At 45.7% G+C, this 22888-nt stretch overlaps 1 protein-coding gene across 1 annotated transcript in view; it reads right to left on the bottom strand.

Moving 5' to 3' along the window:
- Positions 1 to 22888, bottom strand: part of KDM1A (lysine demethylase 1A) — a 48090-nt gene that overhangs the window by 4643 nt on the left and 20559 nt on the right. The window contains exons 10-18 of the mRNA XM_054395287.1: positions 18854 to 18996; positions 18256 to 18346; positions 16336 to 16470; positions 15120 to 15193; positions 14350 to 14461; positions 11467 to 11599; positions 10553 to 10740; positions 10002 to 10116; positions 218 to 345 (exon numbers count right to left, since the gene is read on the bottom strand). Of these exons, the coding sequence (XP_054251262.1) occupies positions 218 to 345; positions 10002 to 10116; positions 10553 to 10740; positions 11467 to 11599; positions 14350 to 14461; positions 15120 to 15193; positions 16336 to 16470; positions 18256 to 18346; positions 18854 to 18996 (1119 nt within the window). The remainder of the gene's footprint in view (positions 1 to 217; positions 346 to 10001; positions 10117 to 10552; positions 10741 to 11466; positions 11600 to 14349; positions 14462 to 15119; positions 15194 to 16335; positions 16471 to 18255; positions 18347 to 18853; positions 18997 to 22888) is intronic.

Here is a 22888-nt window from a genome sequence, read left to right as displayed (position 1 = left end):
CTGAGGGACCTGGTTTAGCAGCAGACTTGTCAGTGCCAGGTTAACTGTTAGATGTGATGACCTTAAAAGGTCTTTTCCAGCCTAGATGGTTCCGTTATCCTAAACCCCCTTCCTCCCAAGCCTCCTGACCAACCAAGAGGTGGTCCACATTCCAGGCAGCTGCATGCAGCAGCCAGGCTGTTGAGAACCGCAGCCCAGAAGTGCTGCCTGTACCAACCTGCGGCACGGCGCTGCTGCCGAAGATGCCTTTGAGGATGGCGAGGCAGCGTCCCACGATGACATCGTCACTGATGTTCTCCATGATCCCTGCTGCTTCTCCTGCCACCAAGGCCAACAATATGGGTGCTAGGGGTGGGGAGGGAGAGAGAAAAAGAAAAAACAGTTTAATTATTACAATGCAAACATTTAAAATTAGACAGGCTGGGCTTGAATGGGCATAAACTGGCAGCTAAATCACACTGTTAAATACTAAAACTCCATCAAAGTAGTCCCAAATCTGCTACCACCAGTGCCAATTCCCAACAGGAAAGTGAATGAATACGTGCTGTGGTGCCAGTCAGAATTATCAAGAGAACTGCTATATCAAATACAGACATCAGGACATACAGCACACAGAAGAAAGGTTTCCTTCAGTGCAGATATCACTTGTGGGATTTAACAGTTACCTGTGCTATATCTGAGGGAACTCAACACCTTCCATAGGATCTAATTAAGGTACAATCACCATCAGCAGAGCAGTTACCTGTACTTCACTCATACAAAGTATTTGGATTTCTTCATTCCTGATACACATTCACATTAGATAATCTCAGAGGAGTGGAAACTGAGTAGAATTAGAGCAAGTATTCAGAAAAGCAGCAATATGGAGAACTCCCAAGTCAGACAGCAAATAACTGAGCTGCCCATGTGATGCCAGGGTGAAGAGTGCTCATGTGACTGCAGGATATTCAAATAGGTGAGGTCATTTTACCTCTGACCAGCTCTGTCAAGGCTAAGCATACATTTTTCGTAGTGACAAATTCAAGGCCAATCTTAGCTAAATATTGAAGAACTACCAGAATTACCCAATGGCAAGCAGCTTTCATTTACAAGAAGTGACCCACACCTGGGCATGGCTACTCAGTGAAAACTCTCTCAGCTGCTCTGTCTCCTGGAGGTTCTTATCAAGTCCTACATTTAGCAAAGGAAATACTACACCTACAAACAGATGTCAAACATTAGAAATGGGAAATAATGTCCTTGCTAAAAGTTTGGCTTTAACTTTTGTACAAGCATCCAAAATTCTTAGTGAGTTCCTTACATCCTGGTATAAATGGACATCTGGTAGAAATTCCCTTCAAGTTACTGCCCACAAAGAAAACTGTCTGGAGTGAGGTTGAGATCTGGAGACTGGAAGGCCCATGAATATCTTCTTTAGAAAACCTAACTCTGACATTCTGAGGAAGTCAGATTAGTAAGATTGTTACTACTACAAAAATAATGACAGTACCCAAGATTGTTACTACAAGAACAATTACACTACCCAAGGTACAAACAAGACACTTGAACATGCAGGACTCTGTGACTGAATTTATGAGGGAAAAACAGACACATGATTGCCTCTCCAATTAAGCTCAATTTTCTGAGAGATTAGGCCTAGTCTTTCAAACAGTTGAAGGGAAGAACAAAAATCTAGTTTCTATCATCCACAGCTACTGTGAGGGTTTCCTTGTTGTTTCAGCAGCAAAGTTTTTCCTAGTTTGCCATCCTTGACACAGTGAGATCCCTGCACTTCCAAGCAATTATGCAGGCCATGTACTGTTTCTTGGTAGAAACCCAGCATACTGAAAATGCAGATTCCAGTGAATCTGTTCATGAAAACTTGTGTCCAGACAAGCCCAAAGATGTCCATGGAAATCACCTCTGCAGTCAGGAGACTGGTTTAGATTTATCCAGATCTGGAAGTGTTGCAATTCAGTCATCTGCATTAACTCAGAACTGTAACGGAAGGCCAGGAGGCTGCAGCATAACAATGAGTATTCTGCTGCTCCTCAGACAAGCTTCTTGTGTGTTGAGCAAGTGTCACTGCTCCACAAGAAGATCTCTTCTTGAGGCAGGGACATTTACTGAATCTTGATACCAAACAGCAAGCAGAGAATGTGGTCAGTGAGCAACCACAGAACTATGACAGAGGAAACAGAGCCTGAAATGGCATTGGACTTCCAGGAGACACTGAGTGCTTCTGCCAGGACCTCCTCTGCCCTATGCTGATGGAGCCTCTCCATCTTAAAGTATGTCTGTGCAGCTACAATAACCCAACAACATGGCAGAGCAAGAGGCACCAACAGCACAGACCAGCTGCTCTGGGACACACACAGGGTTCCTAAGGCAGGTTTCCTCAGCAGCTATTACCTGAACTGGACTTAAAACCCTGGGAGGATTCCTGTCTGAGCTACAACAGGGCAGCCAACAGCACTGAAGACACAAGCAGTCTTTTAACGAGTTCCACTCCATTCACCCACTTCTCAGACAGCAGCTGGTCTCTGCCAGCACAAGACCTTCAAAGCACCTCCACAGAGCTGACACAGCACATGTCTGGCTTTTTGCTCCCTTGCATGCACACCTTGGCTTTCAGCACCATAAATGGCAATGACAAAAACTGCACTTGCTGAAATTACCCTCTGCAACCTCTTGTAGCAGACACAGCTACCAAATCATCCCAGATTACATGGAGTCTCATGCACGAGATTTGGCTTCAAGCTGTCAGTTCAGCTTGAAAAACATCCAAGAACCCAAGGTTTTCAAAACTAAGACTGAACTGCACGCCAGTCGCATGAGCAGCTTAGTAAAAGAGAGGAAGAGCTCGGACCATGTTAAGTAGCCTGCAAGAAACTCAGTTTCAAGGAGCCTTAGGAACTAAGAAACAACTTTTCATCTAATAATGCTGCAGAGCAAAATCATCCTTCTGCAGAAGTCAACACATCCTCCTGCCAGAGCAGGTAATTAAGAAAGCACTGCTCTTCAGCAGACACACAGCATTCGCTCTGTTTCTGGAATCCTACAAAGCCACATTAGACAGGGGGTTAGGTTCTTTTCTTAACACAGGACAATAAAAATCAGAAAGTAAAGTTTTTCAGAATACCAGTGGCAACGAAATAGAAGCTTAATAGAAGCAACCACGATAGTCACAGCACAGCTTCACCAGTCTGCAAGGCAATAAAGCAGTGCACAGCAATGCAGAGGTTATAGCAGATGGGCAGTGTGGTGGTTTGAAACTGTCTTTTTAATTTTTCCTTGCAAAGTTCAGAACAGAGAAAGTGAAAGAATGTAAATAAGTCACTATTGGGTGTAAGAAAGCAAAATAACGATTGTTGAAAAACACTTCCATTGGATAGATAGAAATGTTTAAGAACTATTACCCAAAACAAAGTAGGCATTCTGCACATTCTGCGTTCGGCAGTGGGGGCAGTTGCTGGGCTGTCTGGCTGCTGTTTCTTCTCTTCTGGCTGAAGATAACACACTGACCTTGGCAGCTAAGTTAACAACTTTCTGCTTAACTAACTCTGCTTCTCTGTCCAGGGGGGTCTGGGGGGGAAGCTCCTGGGAGAGAGAGGCCCCTTTGGGAGGGTCCCCTTGGGGGGAAGCAAAGGGAGATCGGTTGTGCTTTTTCTGTTGATTGTATATATTTGTGAATGTTGTGAATTTTGTATATTTGTACATATTCATTGCATTTCATTGTAGATTTTAGACTCTGCTTGTAAATACAGCTTTTCATTTGCTTCCAGACTGAGCTAGCCTGGTTATTGTTGGTGGGGGGGAATTTCAGCTCACACCGACACACTTCTTATTTTTGGCGCTCCAACTCGGGGCTCGATTGCTTGTGATTTATTTCTGCTCAGATTAGGAAGCAAAATGAAGCTGTTTTGGATTTTGAGTAATTTTATTTCATCTATTATCGGTGCAATTGTCTACAGATGGGCTGTTACCTGCATGATAGACAAGATTGTGAGATATGTGGCATATAAGTAATTTCTTTGGGTTAAGAACAAGTTACTGAATGTTGGTGAATTCTGTTGTGGTCTTATTGGGCTAAGAAGCTATGGTAACTCAACTATGGATCTGCTAGCAGACACATATGAGTTTGTTACTCCTCTTACAACTACAGAGGGTCCTTGGAACCAGTGGTACCCTAGATATCTTGTGCTTGCCTTAATTTTGTTGCTTCTTGGAATAATCATATGGCTACTGATAGCACTGTGTCAAGAAAGACATAAGGCTACTTGCTCTTCCAACTCTGCTGTGAATGTGAAAACCAAGCCAGTAAATTTGGTGGCCACTGTAACCAGAAAGCGTAAAGGAGCTGCAGGAGGAGATGCAGATGCTGCAGGAGATGGTGCAGATGGAGATGAGGGTCCTTCTACTCAGGGTCCCTCTGTTAAGAAAGATCCTTCTGATGAGGAAGAGAGGGTTAGCCTTAAAACTCTGGTAGACCTCTTGAGACCCCACATGGATGATGGAGATGTAGGTCAGGATGTAGACCCTAGTAGATTAGCAACTGCTGGTAGTGCCTCTGAACTCAAGGAAATTCAACGGAGGATTACAACAGGATTATGGGGACAGCAACCTCAGGATGATGATGATGATGATGATGATGAGGATGACATACAGTCAGCTAATGCACCCAGACAGGAAATTAGACATGTGAGGAAGGATTACATCAGAGGAGATAATGAGCCAGTCCTGTCTTGGCTAGCCAGGTGTTTTGATATGGGAGCCCCAGCATTGGTGGTAGGCGACAAGTCGGCCTCTCAGTTGGGGATGCTCTCAAAGGATACAGGCATAGACAGGCATCTAGGCAAGTGCATTGCTAAAGTTTCTCTGTGGGCACGCCTCCTACTGGCAGTCTCGCTGAGGTACCCCAGCAGAGATGATTTACCATGGAACCCTAAGCCTTGGACCACAATAGCTGAGGGAATCAAGCATCTGAGAGAGTTTGCTGTGAGAGAAGTAATGTATGGAGATCATAAGACTCTGAATCCTGATGAAATTCCTGTTGGAACAGGCCTTGCCAAAAAGCTCATTAAGCTTGCTCCTCCTAATTATGCCACTATTCTGGCAAGCAGGATTGTGGCAAGAAATTATGGTGGAGCACCTCCCACTGTTGGCCATTTCACTGACCAAATGAGGCAGTTGGAGGATAGTCTTGCACGTACTTCTTTGGTTTCAGCCATTGAGGCTATGTCTGGAGAAATGAAGAATTGCATGAAAGAGCTGAAGGAGGAACTTAAAACCTCCATATCCAACTTGATGAAGGGGGATGATTCTGATTCCTCTTCCTCCAGATGGATACAAGTTTCAGCTGTTAGGAACAGACGTGCTCCAAGAAGGCCATTCCAGAATAGGTCAAACCAAAACAGACAGCAGAGGCAATCATGTGGCAGTATCTGGATAACTCTGCGTGATCAGTTTGGTGAGAACATGAACAGATGGGATGGTCAACCAACTTCTGATCTTTTCAAGAGGTTACGGGAGCTGCAGAGGGGCAGATCCCGAGGTAGCAATACCAGGAGGGTAGCTGTCACTTCCTCAGTTTCCCAGAACAACTCTGATAGCTCCAACAGTAATCCTAATTCTGGTGCTGGACATTATGCCAGCTGTACATGTGGAGGTAATCCCCACCATTAGGGGTGCCCTGCCTTCCACCAGGGGGAGGTAAGGGATAATGGAGATAACAGAATCTATTGGGATGTGTACATCCAGTGGCCTGGCACTTCAAAATTTCAGAAGTACAGGGCCTTGGTTGACACAGGAGCTCAGTGCACCATAATACCATCAAATTATCAAGGGGGAGAATCTATAACTATTCAGGGAGTCACTGGTGGATCTCAAGAGTTGTTTAAGATAGAGGTTGATATAAGTTTAACTGGGAAGCAGTGGAAGAAACATACTATTGTACCAGGACCTAATGCACCTTGTATTTTGGGAATTGACTTTCTGAGAGAAGGGCGTTTTAAAGACCCTAAGGGTTACAAATGGGCTTTTGGAATAGCAACTGTAGAAATTGATGGAGGAAAATTGAAGTTGTCCATTAGACCTGAGCTTTCAGATGAATCTGCAGTTGTGGGACAACATGAGATAGAGGACGTAAAGCTGCCAGTTGCTTCTCAAACTGTGCATCACAGACAATACAGAACCAACCGTGACTCTTTGGTGCCCATTCAAAACTTGATTCGTCAGTTGGAGAGTCAGAAGGCCATCAGCAAAACTCATTCACCTTTCAACAGTCCAATCTGGCCTGTGAGAAAGCAGAATGGAGAGTGGCGTCTGACAGTTGATTTCCGTGCCTTGAATGAAGTAACTCCACCCATGAGTGCAGCTGTACCAGACATGATGGAACTCCAATATGAGCTGGAATCCAAGCAGGCCAAATGGTATGCTACCATAGACATTGCTAATGCTTTCTTCTCTATTCCCATAGCAGAGGAATGCAGGCCTCAGTTTGCTTTCACCTGGAGAGGCATTCAGTACACATTCAATCGTTTGCCCCAGGGGTGGATTCACAGTTCAACCATCTGCCATGCAGTGATCCATGATGCTTTGGAGAAAGGTGGAGCTCCAGAACACATTCAGTTCATCGATGACATCATCGTCTGGGGTGAGACTGCTGAAGAAGTCTTCGAGAAAGGTAAAAAAATCCTTGACATTCTCTTGCAAGCTGGTTTCGCTATCAAGCGAGACAAGGTGAAAGGACCTGCCAGAGAAATCCAGTTTCTGGGAGTGCGGTGGCAAGATGGTCGCCGTCACATCCCAATGGATGTGATAAACAGAGTCTCCACCATGGCAAATCCCATCAACAAGAAAGAAACTCTGCGTTTCTTAGGCATAGTGGGATTTTGGAGACTGCACATTCCTGGATACAGTCAGATTGTGAAACCTCTCTATGATGTGACTCGAAAGAGAAACAGTTTCCAATGGGGTCCTGAGCAACAAGCAGCCTTTGACCAGATCAAGCGAGAGGTAGTCCAAGCGATGGGTCTGGGACCTGTCCGAGCTGGTCCAGACATTAAGAACATTCTGTACACAGCAGCGAGTGACAATGGTCCAACCTGGTGCTTATGGCAAAGAGCTCCAGGGGAGACACGAGGACGTCCTCTTGGTTTCTGGGGTCGTGGCTACAGAGGCTCAGAGGCAAACTACACTCCAACAGAGAAAGAGATTTTAGCTGCTTATGAAGGAGTGAAAGCTGCTTCTGAAGTGATCGGAACTGAGTCACAACTTCTTCTAGCTCCTAGATTGCCAGTTCTGAATTGGATGTTCAAAGGCAAAGGTTCTTCACCACATCATGCAACAGATGCTACCTGGTCTAAGTGGATGGCTCTGATAACACAGAGAGCTCGAATGGGAAATCTCGAAAGGCCTGGTTTGGTGGAGGTGATCACAAACTGGCCAGAAGGCACAAGCTGTGCTAAACCTCCAGAGGACAGAGTAACTTGTGTTGAGGAAGCTCCTCCTTACAGTGATCTGTCTGATGATGAAAAGAGATATGCTTTGTTCACAGACGGTTCCTGTCGTCTGGTTGGGAACAAGCGGAGATGGAAATCTGCAGTGTGGAGCCCAACGCGCAGAGTTGCAGAAGCGAGAGATGGAGAAGGAGAATCCAGTCAATTTGCAGAGGTAAAAGCTGTCCAGCTAGCTCTTAACGTAGCTGAACGTGAGAGATGGCCAAAGTTTTATCTCTACACCGACTCGTGGATGGTAGCCAATGCCTTGTGGGGTTGGCTGAAAGACTGGAAGAAGAATGGCTGGCAGAGGAAAGGAAAGCCAATCTGGGCTGCAGATCTGTGGCAAGACATTGCTGCTCGCATTGAGAGAATCCCAGTGAAAGTGAGACACATCGATGCTCACATTCCTAAGAGCAAAGCTACTGAGGAACAACAACACAACCATCAGGCAGATCTAGCTGCAAGAGTTTCCCAGGTGGACACAAACTCTGATCCTGATCCTGATCTTGACTGGAAACACCGAGGTGAGCTGTTCTTAGCTCGGTGGGCCCATGACTCGTCAGGACATCAGGGCAGAGATGCAACCTCCCGATGGGCTCGTGACAGATCCATTGACATTTCCATGGATGCTATCACACAAGTCATCCATGACTGTGACATTTGTGCTGCTATTAAGCAGGCAAAGCGGATCAAGCCCTTGTGGTACGGTGACCGATGGTCCAAGTACAAGTATGGTGAAGCCTGGCAGATTGACTACATCACTCTACCTCGTTCTCCATCTGGTAAGCAGTATGTGCTGACTATGGTAGAGGTGAGCACTGGATGGCTGGAAACTTATCCAGTTCCTCATGCAACTGCACGTAACACCATTCTTGGCCTGGAGAGACAAATCCTGTGGAGACATGGAACTCCAGAGAGGATTGAGTCGGACAATGGAACTCATTTCAAGAACAATCTTGTAAAAAACTGGGCCAAATAGCACGGCATTGAGTGGATATTCCACATTCCCTACTATGCACCAGCTGCAGGGAAGATCGAACGCTACAACGGTTTGCTGAAAACCACTCTCAAAGCCATGGGGGGTGGATCTTTGAAAAACTGGGAGAAACATTTAGCACAAGCAACCTGGTTGGTGAATAGTAGAGGTTCAGTGAATCGAGCTGGACCTGCCCAATCAGATTTCTTGTGAAAGGAAGAAGGTGATAGAGTTCCTGTTATCAGAGAAAAGAATCTGTTAGGCAAAACTGTTTGGGTATTTTCTCCTTCAGGAGAGGCCAAACCTGTCCGAGGGGTGGTTTCTGCTGATGGTCCTGGTCACACCTATTGGGTGATGCAAGAAAATGGTGAAATTCAGTGTATTCCACAAAGAAATCTAACTTTGGCTGAGAGAGGTTAAATTCAGAGTGTTGCGCAGATACAGCATCGCGCCCAAGAGGAGAGTCCATGAGATCTACGGTGCACGAACCCTGAGAGCCCTGAGTCGCCTGAGAGTCCCTGTTCCTTTCTTCGCTCCATCTGCGAGGAAACAAGCTGTTTGCTGTTTTTCCTGTGATTTGACTCTTTTGAATCATCTATATCTGAGATAGCCGGAATGGACTATGGTCTTTATTCACCTATTGTTGTAGATATTATTTTAGATTAGATAAATGATAGTAGCAGCCAATGGAATTGTTTAGAAGGGGTGGACTGTGGTGGTTTGAAACTGTCTTTTTAATTTTTCCTTGCAAAGTTCAGAACAGAGAAAGTGAAAGAATGTAAATAAGTCACTATTGGGTGTAAGAAAGCAAAATAACGATTGTTGAAAAACACTTCCATTGGATAGATAGAAATGTTTAAGAACTATTACCCAAAACAAAGTAGGCATTCTGCACATTCTGCGTTCGGCAGTGGGGGCAGTTGCTGGGCTGTCTGGCTGCTGTTTCTTCTCTTCTGGCTGAAGATAACACACTGACCTTGGCAGCTAAGTTAACAACTTTCTGCTTAACTAACTCTGCTTCTCTGTCCAGGGGGGTCTGGGGGGGAAGCTCCTGGGAGAGAGAGGCCCCTTTGGGAGGGTCCCCTTGGGGGGAAGCAAAGGGAGATCGGTTGTGCTTTTTCTGTTGATTGTATATATTTGTGAATGTTGTGAATTTTGTATATTTGTACATATTCATTGCATTTCATTGTAGATTTTAGACTCTGCTTGTAAATACAGCTTTTCATTTGCTTCCAGACTGAGCTAGCCTGGTTATTGTTGGTGGGGGGGAATTTCAGCTCACACCGACACAGGCAGCAATGGCATTCAGCAGACACAGCCTGGAAGTCAGCATCAGGAAACCTCTATCTGCCCTAGTTCAGTACAGAGCTGTTTGCAAGTCAGTGGTGCTTCCATTTATCTTCCTACAAACACTGTACTGCATCATACCTACACGTTAACACTAACAGCATCTTTTCTACACCTGCTAGATCCAGATTTGCTCTTTTCTAGATCTGAGCTACACAAACAAGACTCTTGCAGAAGTAGACATGCATCACAGCTACCTTTGTACAGGTTCCAAAACAGGAAGAGTTCTCCTCTGCTCGCAGTAGTGCTGCCAACATGGCCAAACAAATTAACACTTGGATCCCAGAAGACACGATCGAAACACAACACAACCTAGGAATAAACAGAATCAAGAGTTAGGATAAGCCCACAGGAAATAATAAAACACCAGACAATTACAGTCACTGATGTTCATCACTGGAAGGGTGAAGAAAGGAAAACCTGATGAATGTATACAGCCTTGTGCACATGCAGTGTATCTGTACTGTCCTCCAAGGTCAGAATGCTCTCAGTGCTTACAGATTTGCTGGTTAAACTGCAGTGGCTCAACACACTTCTGAGATGTAACTATTTTAAACTCACATAGGAAATAGAGAAGAGGTCCTTACAGTTCCCCAGATAATTTTCCGGACCAAAGTCTAGCAAAATGGCTGGAAAAAAAGTGGAAAATGTCTTCTTCCTCTCACCCACCACACATATTTCATATACATTTCAGCTTCTGCCTCCTGCAGGCCCATGCCTGCTGCAGCCCCCCTGATGACCAAGTCACCTTGTTAAGGTTGCCAAATCCCATTCGCTGCACTGCAGAAGTTTTCCACTCAGGAAGAGGTGGCACAAACTGTACTGCTGGAGGCTGCTGTTTCAGCACTCCCAAAGGAAGAGTACACAGCACAGCATCACACTTGTAGATGAAAGTCTGGCTGGTAGATCGGGTGTTCACAGCTATTACCTCGCAGCCTGGGAAGAGGAGAAAAACGCAATCACTTAACAAGCCCAGAGGCAAAAGCTTTGGATTAAACTTTGAAGAAACTACACTAAAACCATATCCACAGCACGCAAGGTTTTATTTATGGAGACAGCTTTACACTAACTGTAGGCAAGTGAGTGTTACTGGCCACACAGCTCAGCTCCAGAATGTGCAATTCACACAGCACCCCAAAATAGCCATAGTAGCATAAGCCTAAAGGTTCCTCTAGGCCAGTTAATGGCATTTAAATATATACAGAAGTAAATGGAAACTAGACAGGGAACCTCTCACTGAGCTGCTCTCCCAGCTGACAGTTTCCCAAGCCCAGTGTTTTTCAGAATAAGGACATCCGTTCCTTCGTTTCTTACAAGTCCATATAACATTCAGTAATAATGCCAGATCCTATGGCACCAAGCTTTAGACAGTCCAAATGCTTGCCACTGAAGTAAACAAATGGGAGAATGAACGGGAACTTGTCAGCCAGTAAAACACAGCACAAAAGGATGGCCTTAAAGCAGACACAGAAATAAGCAAAACACATTAAACATCAGTAAATTTCCAACATCTTCCTACACAATTAATGCCAGTCAGAAAAGCGGCTGATTATCTCCCAAACCTGTAAGGGGAGACCTTTTACAAGATCTTTAGAGCTGTTTCAGTGCAGAAACACTGAAATCTAATTTCCACAGCCACCCTCACTCAGAGGTGGCACTCACCTGATGCTGTGTAGCGAACCTGTCGAACTGCTGTGTTCAGTTTGATGTCCAACCCTTCTGCCAGAGCCACAGGCACACAGGAATAGCCATTCCTCACAGTCAGGTGGCTGCCTGTGAATTCAAAGTCATCATCCTGAAAGGAAGATGCATAAAAAGCATTTGTAAGGAAAGCAAACAATGCAGTAGAAAATAACCAGCAAATCCACACAATGGCAAACTGTGAGTTGAATCTGAGATCCTTTATCAGTCAAGTAAGCTCGAGAACTTTCTGAAGGCATTAGAGATTGGTTTGGTACTGGCAAAAAGCGGTCTGGAATTTTATCAGCAAATAATAATGCAAGGGCTGAGTATCTGCATAAAAACAGAAGTGATATCTAAATGGAGACCAGTGATAAGGGTGTTCCTCAGGGGTTGGTACTGAGACTGGTGCTGTTCAACATCAATGTTCACGACATGGGCAGTGGGATCCAGGCACCTTCAGCAAGCTGTGTGGTGCTGTTAACACACTGGAGAGAAAGGATGCCATCCAGAGGGACCTGGACAGGTGGGCCCAAGCTAACCTCATGAAGAACACTGGACCTGATGGGTCACAAATGCAAACTCATCACTGATGTCAAGACTGGGGGCAGCCTGGGCTGCCAATGATCCTGCACTGGAGGAGTTTGCAGGGACATGGGACAGGCAAGGACCAAAGTCAGGACTTTAAATTTTAAGGCAGCAAACTTCCAGCTCCTCAGGGAGTTAGCCTGTAGGACCCCATGGATCCTCAGGGACAGGGCAGCAGAGCAGAGCTGGCAGATCTTTAAGGACATTCTCGTCAGAGTGCAGGAACTCTTGATGCCCTGTAAGACATCAGGCAAGGAAGAGAAGAGCCTGGCATGGCTGAATTGGGACCTGCTGGTGAAAACAAGGCAGGAGGGAACTGCAAAGGCAGTGGAAGCAGGGACAGGGATTCTGAGAGGAGCACAGGAACACTGGTGGGTTGTGTACAGATCAGGTCAGGAAGGCCAAGGCATGGCTGGAGCTGAACCTAGCAAGGGATGTAAAAAATAACAAGAAAGGCTTCTACAGGTGCAGCAGCTGGCAAAGGAAGGGTGAAGAAAGTGCACCCCTCTGGGGATTGAGGGTGCAGAGCTGGTGTCAGATGAGGAAAAGGCTGAGGTACTCAATAACTTTTTTGCCCCAGTCTTCACTGGCAGTCTTGCTCCACTCCTTACTCCAGCCCATGGACCACTCGGTGTGGACCAGCACAGTAAAGTGCCTCCCACCATAAGGAAAGATCAGGACTGCCTGAGGACCATCAACATCCATGAATCTGAAACCTAGATGAGACACATGCCAGAGCTCTGAAGGAACTAGCTGATGTAGTTGCAAGGCCACTCTCCACAATACTTGAAAAGTCCTGGAGTCAGGTGAAGTCCCTGAAGGCTGGCAGAAGGGAAACTCTGCACCCATCTATAAAATGGGTGAAAAAGAGCACCTGGAAACAACTGACCTGCCAGCCTCACCTCTGTGCCTGGGAAGATCCTCCTGGAAGTTACACTGGAACGCATGGAGGACAGGGAGGTGACTCAAGACAGCCGGCATGGGTTCAACATGGGCTAGTCCTGCCTGACCAACCGAGAGGCCTTTTGTGATGCCCACATCAGTGGGCAACAGAAGTCCAACAGATGTCATCCATCTGGACTTCTGTGTAACCTTTGACACAGTCCTCAAAACATCCTTCTCCCTAAGCTGGATAGATGTGGATTTGATGGGTAGAATCTCCAGTGATTAAGGAATTGGTTGGATCACTGCATCCAAAGGGCAATGGTCAACGGCTCATTGTTGAGATGGAGATGGGTGACAAGTGGTATCCCTCAGGAGTCTATACTGGGACCAGTGCTGTTCAATCTCTTCATCAATGACACAGCAAGGTTCAGGCACCCTTAGTGAGTTTGTAAATGACACCATGCTGAGTGGTGCTGTCAGTGTGCCAGAGGAACAGGTTGGCATCCAGAGAGACCTGGATGCCACCAGAGAGGTGGCCCAGGTGAACCTCATGAGGTGCAACAAGACCAAGTGCAGGGTCCTGCATCTGGGTCAGAACAATCCTCACTATCAATACAGACTGGGGGAAAAGGAGACTGAGAGCAGCCCTGAGGAAAAGGACTTGGGGGCTGGGCCGGGGAGAAGTGGGACAGGAGCCAGCAATGGGCACTGGCAGCCCAGAAGGCCAAGGGCAGCCTGGGCTGCATCCAAAGCAGTGTGGCCAGAGATGGAGAGAGGGGATCCTCACCTGGAGTACTGCATCCAGGTCTGTAGGAAGGACAATACAGGAAGCACATGGACCTGACAGAGCAGGTCCAGAGGAGGCCACAAAGATGATCAGAGGGCTGGGGCTCTTCTCTTATGAAGACAGGCTGGGAGAGTTGGGGCTGTTGAGCCTGGAGAAGACTCCAGGAAGATGTTAGAGCAGCCTTCACGTATTGGAAGAGGGTCTCTAGGAGAGCTGAGGAGGGGATTTTTATGAAAGCATGTAGTGAAAGGTAAGGAGTGATGGCTTCAAACTGAAAGAAGCTTGACTTAGATGAAACATTAGGAAGAAATTCTTCCCCGTGAGGGTGGTGAGACATTGGAAGAGGTTGCCCAGAGAAGCTGTGGATGTCCCCTTTGTGGAAGTATTCAAGGCCAGGTTGGATGAGGCCCTGAGCAACCCTAGCAACTACTAGCAGACTAGTAGAAGATGTCCCTGACCATGGCAGGGGGGATTGGAACTGGATGGTCCCTCCCAAACCGTTCTATAAGTGTTTAGAAACTGTCAACAGAGAAGCTTCTATGAGAAGGAAATAAACAGAGCTTCAGCTTTTAGTGCCCTGCTGAACGCAGGCAGGAAGGAGCTACCTGGTCCCAGTGCTTCAGTGAGAGCGTGGACAGCGGCGTGGCGTTGGCAAATTCCAGGTTGGCAAAATGCCAGTCAAGTATTTGCCTGTCTCTTGATGACAGGTAAACATCACTAGGGAAGAACAAACAAACTAAAGGTGTTTACTTTGCTAGAGCAGGAAGGTGCAAATGCACTGCTTTTGACAATTTATTCAGAAGGCTTTTGTTTGAATCCCACCTCAGTGCTAAAAAAAATAATTCAAAGAGCAAGCAGAGTCTGTTTCAAACCCAACTCCTCCTGCATGAAAGCTGAACAACAAAATCCAGCAAGTCCACATTTTCAAAGCAGATTTCATGGAAAGTATTTTAGGGGAAGCTAGAAACTTAATTTTAGGAATTAAAAAAAAAAAAAACACATTAGATAAATCATGGCTTAGGTAGTACGTGGAAAGTAGACTCCTCAAAACCTCCTACAGTCCTACAGAGCACAAACCAGTCCTGCTGTGCCAAAACCAGCAGAATGTGTGTGTGCTGTCACTGCTGAGCTTCCTGAGTTGTTGGGCTTCCTGGGCTCAGGCACTGATGACAGTAAGGGTATCTACTGAAACGTGCCCTAGCTAACAACCACCTTTTTTGTCTAAGTCACTTCTAAAAACACAGAAAGGAACTCTACCTTTGTGCCCTCCTAACACCTGGAGTTCAAAACATTCACAGAAAGCACACCACAACCTTTCTGAAACTCAGTGAAAAGTAGCACAAAGCCTGCCTAGTTTTCTAGTTTGTAACTTTACCTGGGTGGATTGGCTTCAAGTTCTTGTAACTTCTCTTCCAGCTTTCCTTGCGTTTCTGCCAATTCATCATACTCCTGATAGGATTAAAAGCTGACATTAAAATCAGTTTACTTGTGAAAGGACTTAAAGACATCATGCAGCAGCAGCAGACTAGACAAGAGAAATCAGCGCAAGTGTCATTGTTTTAGTGAAACCAAAGTCAATTTAATGTAGAAGTCTGTGCCACCAACAGAAAAGGTTAGTTTGCTGGCATTTCAGGAATTGAAGCACTTGTGTCTCAAGGACACCAAGGTCCTTTACATCCTCCTATTCTAAGCGCCCCCATGGTACCAAGTACTGACAACATGTTACTTATGTTCTTCTTTCTCTCTTCAAAGATGATAATTAATGTCAAACAGAGAGATTTCCAAAGCAGAAGCAGTTGTCCAAAAGACAAAACCATGATCTACCTCAAGCTTCTTTCAGAGGTTGGGGTTTGTTTTTTTTCTTAGTTTAAAACCCGTTAGTAGAACTGGGAACAAAGGCAACAACCACTGCCCTTGAAGTGTCCTACTGGGAGCGTAACAACAGCAACCAGAGCACAAAGCTGTTCTCTGGTGACGGGATAGAAAATCTGCCAGTGGACATCCAGACACACCAAGCTTCCAAATAAAGGCCCTGTTGGAGAATGAGCAATGATCCTTGGTTCTGTGTGCCCTGGGTTAACAAGTGTCCTTCACTGTCACAGAAAGAGCAGCTTTTAAGGATTCCTTTTGAAGGGATATTTCTATACCAAGATACACACAGAGCAGGGGACTAACTGTTTCTCAAGGCAGAGCTCTGGAAATTATAATCTTTAGATATTTAAGGTACTGCCTTTTTTATCTTAAAGAGCAATGCTCTTTAGATGCAAAACTTACAGACTGTTGTGAGACCCAGCAGTACTAAAGACCAAGTCTAAACATCTGCAGACCTTCAGAACATCAAAGAGTGTCTGAGGAGCCAGCACAGACTGTTACCTAAAACTGAACTTTTAGCATGCTGACATCCATCATGAGCCATGAAAACCAGGTGACCTAAAGGCAACACAGCCCTGTTACCACCACTGCAACCCAGTTACCATCAGTCACATTCTCTTGAGACTACTGGATCAGTGAGGGATGTGGAAGCTTTTATACTGGCTGCTGAAGTCCTCACAAACCATTTACTGAGGTGATGCCTGTCTGCCAACCTTTACCTTGCAGAGTGCAGTCAGATCTCTGTGTTTGCTTTTCACAAGGAACTCTGCAGTAATATCACGAGGTGGCTTCACTTCTGAGGCTTCCTTATACTGCTGATGAAGTTCTTTAATTTTCTCTTTCAAATTCACCATCTTTTTAGGTGGAGAAATAAGGAGAAAGAAAAGAAAAAAAATGAGGGAAGGTAGATCTCATGCAGGTCACTGTTTAACATGGATATTCACCTCAGACTATGTCATTACACCAAAGAGATCTCCTGGCTTTTAGAGATGTTACTTTAGTTTCAAGGCCAGTCAGGGTGCTAGGCATCTCATTTAAACTCTATTCGTACCCTGAAAGGTTGGACTGGATGATCCTTAAAGCCCCTTCCAACCCGGCATTCTGTGAATTCTGTATGTAATTCTGATTCCAATAAACCAGACTAAACTCCAACCCCAAACCAACCTGATCTAAACCCTACATCACTGACTTCTGAGAAAACTGTGTGGCAAATAACTCAGGATATGGGAGCTGGATTTTGGAAAAACTTCCATGATGTCCTCCTCTACAACCACAATAATGAAGGTCTAAAGCATTGTTTCTACACCACAGAGAAGATTTGTGGTCAAGAAAGTCAACATTGTAAAACCCCACAATACACACGCCTCTAAGGAAGCTACCCCACGAAGTTTATCATGTCTTTCCTCGGACAGGGTTTGTGTGATGCCTTATATGTGCTGGTAGTGGTGGAAGAGCTACAGGGGAGCCTCCTGTGAAAAGCTGCTAGAAGCTTCCCCAGCAAGTTGGACTTGCCTCTGGCAAAGGCCAAGTCATTTAGCAACAATGCCAGAGCCTCTGAGATAATTTATTTAAGAAGGGAAAAAAAACTGTTGGGGAGCCTGAGGCAGAGAGGGTAGTGGTATGAGAGAACAACACCCACGTGGACACCAGGGTCAGAGAAGAAGGGGATGAGGTCTGAGACTGAAGTGATTTTATTTCCAAGACAAGTTTGGTTTGCCCAGGACTGTGAATGACTCTTCCCCTCTCCTCATCTTGACCCATGTGCCTCTCATATTTCCTCCTCCCCATCCCAGAGGCAGACTTCTGTATATTCAAACAGAGGATTAATCCATTGCCTTAGCGAGGCCACATCTGGAGTACTGTGTCCAGTTTTAAGCTCCTCAGTTCAAGAGGCAGGGAACTACTGGACAGAACCCACTGGAGGGTCACAAGGATGAGGAGAGGACTGGAGAATCTCTCTGAGGAGGAAAGGCTGAGAGACCTGATGCTGTTTAACCTGGAGAAGAGCAGCCTGAGAGGGGCTGCTCTTAATGCTGATCAACAGATAAAGGGTACAGAGCAAGACGATGGGGTGACTGTTTCCAACGGTTCCCAGTGATAAGACAAAGGGCAACAGGCACAAGGAAGTTCCACCTAAACATCATGAGAAACCTCTTTACTTTGAGGGTGCTGGAGGTCTGGGGGCAGACTGCCCAGACAGGTTGTGGAGTCTCCTTCTCCGGAGAGATTCCAAACCCACCTGGACATCGTGGTCTCGGGCAAGCTGGTGTGGGAGCCCTGCTGTAGCATGGGGGTTGGGCTGGATGATCCCCAGAAGTCCCCCACCACTCGGTGGCTCTGTGGGAGCGAGCAGCTGCGTGGTGCTTACTCGCTGATCGATTCGAAATTACAACAGTCCAATCCCTTTTCCCATATTTATGCTTTACAATCTGGTGTCTAACCACTTATGTGCTCCTCCTCCCAAATGGAGACTCCTTTGTCATGACAGAGCCTCTAAGCAGGTCTTAAACTAACAGATACATTTAAAACTAAGCACCACCAGCAACTATCTGATGACTCTGACTCCCATGGCAGTTTTTGTACAGTTGCCACCTTCAGACACACAGTGCAACCTCTTGTGCTGACTGCCATCACCTGACCTTGTTAAGCAGATCTTTCAACTCCTCCTGTGTTTTCACAATTTTTTTCCAGTGTTCGATCTGCTCATCCTTCACATGTTTCTCCTGCAATCTTGGAAAAGTAAATGTTGGGAGTCAGTTCACCACAGAATGACTGAGAAGCTCCTTAGCACCGTATCAGTGCAGGGCAACAGTGCATAGCATGGGGTGTCCTGGTAAATCCTTGTAAGGCAAACAGAAAATTAACAGCAGCTTCGGTAAACAGGGGACACTTGACTAGCCAAAAGGAGTCTACAATTAACTACTATTATTAAAAGATATATGACAAATGCCACTGCCTTTCAAGCAGCAAAAGTGAGCTCTATGTACACTAGTTCACACTGAATCAGCCACCCACCAGCAGCCACTGCAGTAATGTTGCTTCAGGAGTCTCTCAAGAAAAGATGTTTGCTCCTTTAACCATCTTGGACACATTTAGCAACAATACACAAGAAACACACAATGAGAGCTCAGTAGAGACCAAGCGGTTGGGTTAAGTAGGCGATGCTTACCCTAGGAGCATGACAAATTATTTCAGGTTTTTTGGGGAAAGCCTGGCAGGAAGAGAGAGGTTACTTACTGTATGACAACCTCCAGAGCCTGACCTAGGGACACAGGCTTGTTATTGAGAACATTAAAATCCAGCTGATGACTGAGATAGGATGTTGCTTCCAGAAGACGATTAAATTCTTGCTCCACCATTTCATCTTTCTCTTTTGGGACCTAGGAGTCAAAAGAACAAACTGGCTTCTTACAACTCTGCTCATAAACAGCAAAAGAAAACAAAGGCCACCAAAACTCAAAGCCTCTTGAGCAGTACAGAGAAAAAACTGAAAAGAAACCAGAGCTTTAGTGTCTAAGTTCACAACATCTTGTAACAAACTCAAAATGCTGCCATTCCTCAAATCAGGAATAATGCAGGGTGCAGAGGAATTCTTAGAGCAATGCTCACACAGTCAGATATCACAGGGCCTTCAAGTGGAAGAATAAGGAAAAACAGGCCTCATCAGTTTAGTATCCTGAGCTCTCTCAGATGTCCCGAAAGGACAAAAAAGTCACTCTGCCAGGATGTGTGGCCAAAGAGCTATTCTGGCCAAGAAGAGCTGGCAAATCTCTATGACAAATGATTTCTCTTGCATGAGAAAAGCAATTTATGGGAACACAAAGACTTCCTTACCGGATGCTGTGCTCAAAGCTCTTGAAGCTTGCCAAAGGGACAAAAGACCGCTCTGCTGACAAGATGACTCTACACAGTCACAACTCTTTAGTCCTGACACAGCTCAGTGGACAGACAGCAACTTATCTTTCAGAGCGGTCAGCGTGACCAAGAACTACCAGTGCAGCTTTTACAGGATGATAGAGGAAGCACTGCAGGACTCTTCCAGTGGTACTTGACTGTACTGAAGAGCCTCATTAAAACAGCCTGTGCTGCTGCCAGCCTGCAGGCACCTGCTTAATGATGAGGATGCACATTCAGTGCAAATGCAGACAGTAGAGGCAGACTGGCAGGGAGGGTTAACCATTTAAAAGGTACCTGTGTAGATGTGGAAAGCTGTCAAGACAGTAGCCAAGGTATGAAGCACATCCAATTAGTACCTGTCCCTAGATTCTTTGATGTACATTGTTTTCCAAGGACACCTTTGGCACTTCCTAGGAAGGCTGGAGAATTACCTGATTTTAAAGCCACAACCTGCCTCCTGTCAAGTACCATGAAGCCTGTCAAAATGGCAGAGGAAGGACATTAGTGGTTATTTGAGCAAGAAAGGCTGTGCTCTTGGCTATTACTGGTGGACACAAATTGAGGTGGTTTTGAGGAAGAGTGGGACAACAAATGGAGTAATAGGATAAGCTGAAAGGAAATGGAGAGGGATACTATCAGGTCAGTAGACCATCAGCAGGGGGAGAAAAGGTTTTCCTCCCAAAAAAGGCACTTGCCCAATACTCATTAGTAACCCAATGTGAATGCACCTTTGGAAGGAGCACATTCTGCAAAAAGTGATTGCGGTTTGAACTAAACTTACTGTTCGCTGTTTACAAAGCACTATTTGGACAGTGGCTTTTCAACAATTGCAGCAGAAAGAAATAAAACAGAAGTATCCTGGGAGCTGTATCAGGATAAGTTTTATACATTGAGGTGAAAATCAAAGTACCAGGATGTGAAAAAGCAACAGAAATAGATAATCAGCATTTAAGTTTTTAGCAGTGCTAATAAACAAAGGAAAAATTGTGGCATGGAAAAGAAAGGATTAGTAAAAGAACTGCCTTGGCTTCAAGGAGTGGAGTAAGGAGAAAGAAGAGAAAGACAAAAGCAACACATCAAAACACAGTTTTGAGGTATAACTGCCCCACATCTCAGCAAGCCAATTCAAATTTTCTATCCCCACTTTACATTTTTCTTCACTTGCTCTTTATCTCATGAAGAACCAACATTTAATAGCTTAGATGACATGAGCTCCAGGCAATACAGAGGCAGGATCCCAAAGGCTGTATGTCACATAACCAAGATTGTATTGGCACTTGTGCTGTCTGGGTGGTCGATTAAAATAGTGATCATCTAATGACAACCACAACTCACAACTTGTCTTTCTAATTATCAAAGTTAAAATGTCTTCAAATTAGATACTTTAATCAAACATTCCAGAAGCTATACAGGACAGACACACCTGGAAACAAGTAGCACACAGAGGCAATCTTGTTTAGTTTTAAACCAAGAAAGAGAACTCAAGTTCATTACATAATCACCAAGACAACACTCAACCCAAGGAAGAGATAAAACTCATTCTGGAACACATCCCAACTGATATATCTCAAGCTTTGTAACAGGTAACCAGATAAACCTGGTGACAGGTCTTTGTGACACATGCTCAGTTCCTGTCCTTAAACTTATCAAGCACACATCTAAACTGCAGGAACTCCTCACTCCAGCAACCACCTTTGTGCACAAGGAGGTGATGAGAGCTGGCCCACCAGCTTAGCCAAAGGAGCAGGAAGAATCTGTTCTGTGTTTAGGGATTCCTCTCTACCCCAGTGCTTGTCAGCTGCCAGTTCCATCCTGACTGGGTCTCCTAGGATAAATAGCATTTTAATGTGGTACAGGAAACAGAAGGAATATTCCTTTTCAGACAAGTACTCCAATCCCACTGCTGCTGCTTTAAGAGCCTATCTGATGAGCAAGAGAAATTCCTGGACCACATGAGCCGCATATGTCTGAAGGGCTAGGCTGCATTTAAGCAGTCTAGTTGCTGCATACTGTGAATGGAGAGGGCAGGGCTACAGAAAGGAAAAAGCAGTGCTTACTGCTGAGTTGTGTTTTACTGGATGGTGTTCACAGAGGGAGTCTCATCAAACTGCACAGGGATGCATCTGTCCCATTGCAAAATGCTGAAGCATTGCTTGGGCAGACGCTGGAAACGGCTGGGAGTGGGTTAAGACAGCAGTGCAGAGGCAAGTGTGCCAGACTGGCTTCATGAGAGCAGACTGACTGCCAGAAGCAAGCAAGGCATGGCTGAGTCTGCACTGACCTAGCATCTGTAAGTTCTGCCTCTAATGGCATGTGCATAAACTGGCATTGGTCAGCCAATTCTTTAAAGAGCAACAGGTAAGTACAACAGCCAGGATGAACTCATCTCAGGGAAAAGGAGTAGCAGCAACCACAACAGCTGGAGTGCCAGCACAGCCGGCAGCTGTTTCAAAGAGAAGTGACCACTAAGGAAAAGGAATAATGAATTTGGGAAGAACAAATGGGGACTTAGCTTTCACAAAACCCTCTGAAATTCAAAGTTAAAACTCATCTGGAAAAAACAGTCCTTAGCAGAATTGCTGCAGATAGGCTAAAACAGACGGAACAGAGCTGGCAAACAGTGTGACACATCAGCCAGAGTTTGGTGCAGCAGTTTGCATGGAAGGGCACTGAAGCTCTGCCAGCTCAAGAAATTCAATTGATCATCACTCCCCCAGAAAGAGTTGAGCTATGGTATCCACCAGGCAGAAAGCTTTATCCTCTGTGCTGTTCAGAACGGATGTGGCTCCTATGAAAAACGTGCAGTCACAGGCTGCAGGAGTGCCAGAGCCTTTCAGTGGCAAGGGCTGGCAGCAGAGAGGGCAGCCACGTGCACTGTGACCATATGGGACAGTCAGATACCAACTCAGCCTGCTGGCAAAGGTCCTGAGAGGAGTAGAAAGGCTAAGGAACATCAAGGAGGCTGACAAAGAGAGAGACTGGTGGAGCCTGAATCAGAAACAGGAGCACCTGTAGGAAAACAACCAGGATCAAGGGGGTTCTGCAACCTCCGCCTGCCATGCTGGAGGGGAGTGAATGAAATGAAAGGAGTGAAAGGAGCAAAGCCCTGCTCAGGGAGGCAGGCAAACCCCCTCCCCTGCCCATGTCACCCTCTCAGGCTCCTCTGTACAACAGGCTGAAGGCTCTGGATGGAGGCGGCCTGCAGGATGTAGCTGATCATCCATCCACACCAGAGGGGTATCCAAGGCCAGCGAGGCCTGCTCCTTGTATCATACAGATGAAAGGAAGGGGCTGTTCACCCTGGAGAAGAAAAGGCTCCAGAGAGACCTGACTGCAGCCTTTCAGTGCTTAGAGGGGGCCTATGAGAGAGATGGG

The sequence above is a fragment of the Indicator indicator genome, chromosome 33, assembly GCF_027791375.1.
Source record: "Indicator indicator isolate 239-I01 chromosome 33, UM_Iind_1.1, whole genome shotgun sequence".
In the NCBI taxonomy this organism is placed as follows: Eukaryota; Metazoa; Chordata; class Aves; order Piciformes; family Indicatoridae; genus Indicator; species Indicator indicator.
Note: the sequence above shows the minus strand (reverse complement) of the source record. Positions and strands in the feature narration are given on the sequence as shown.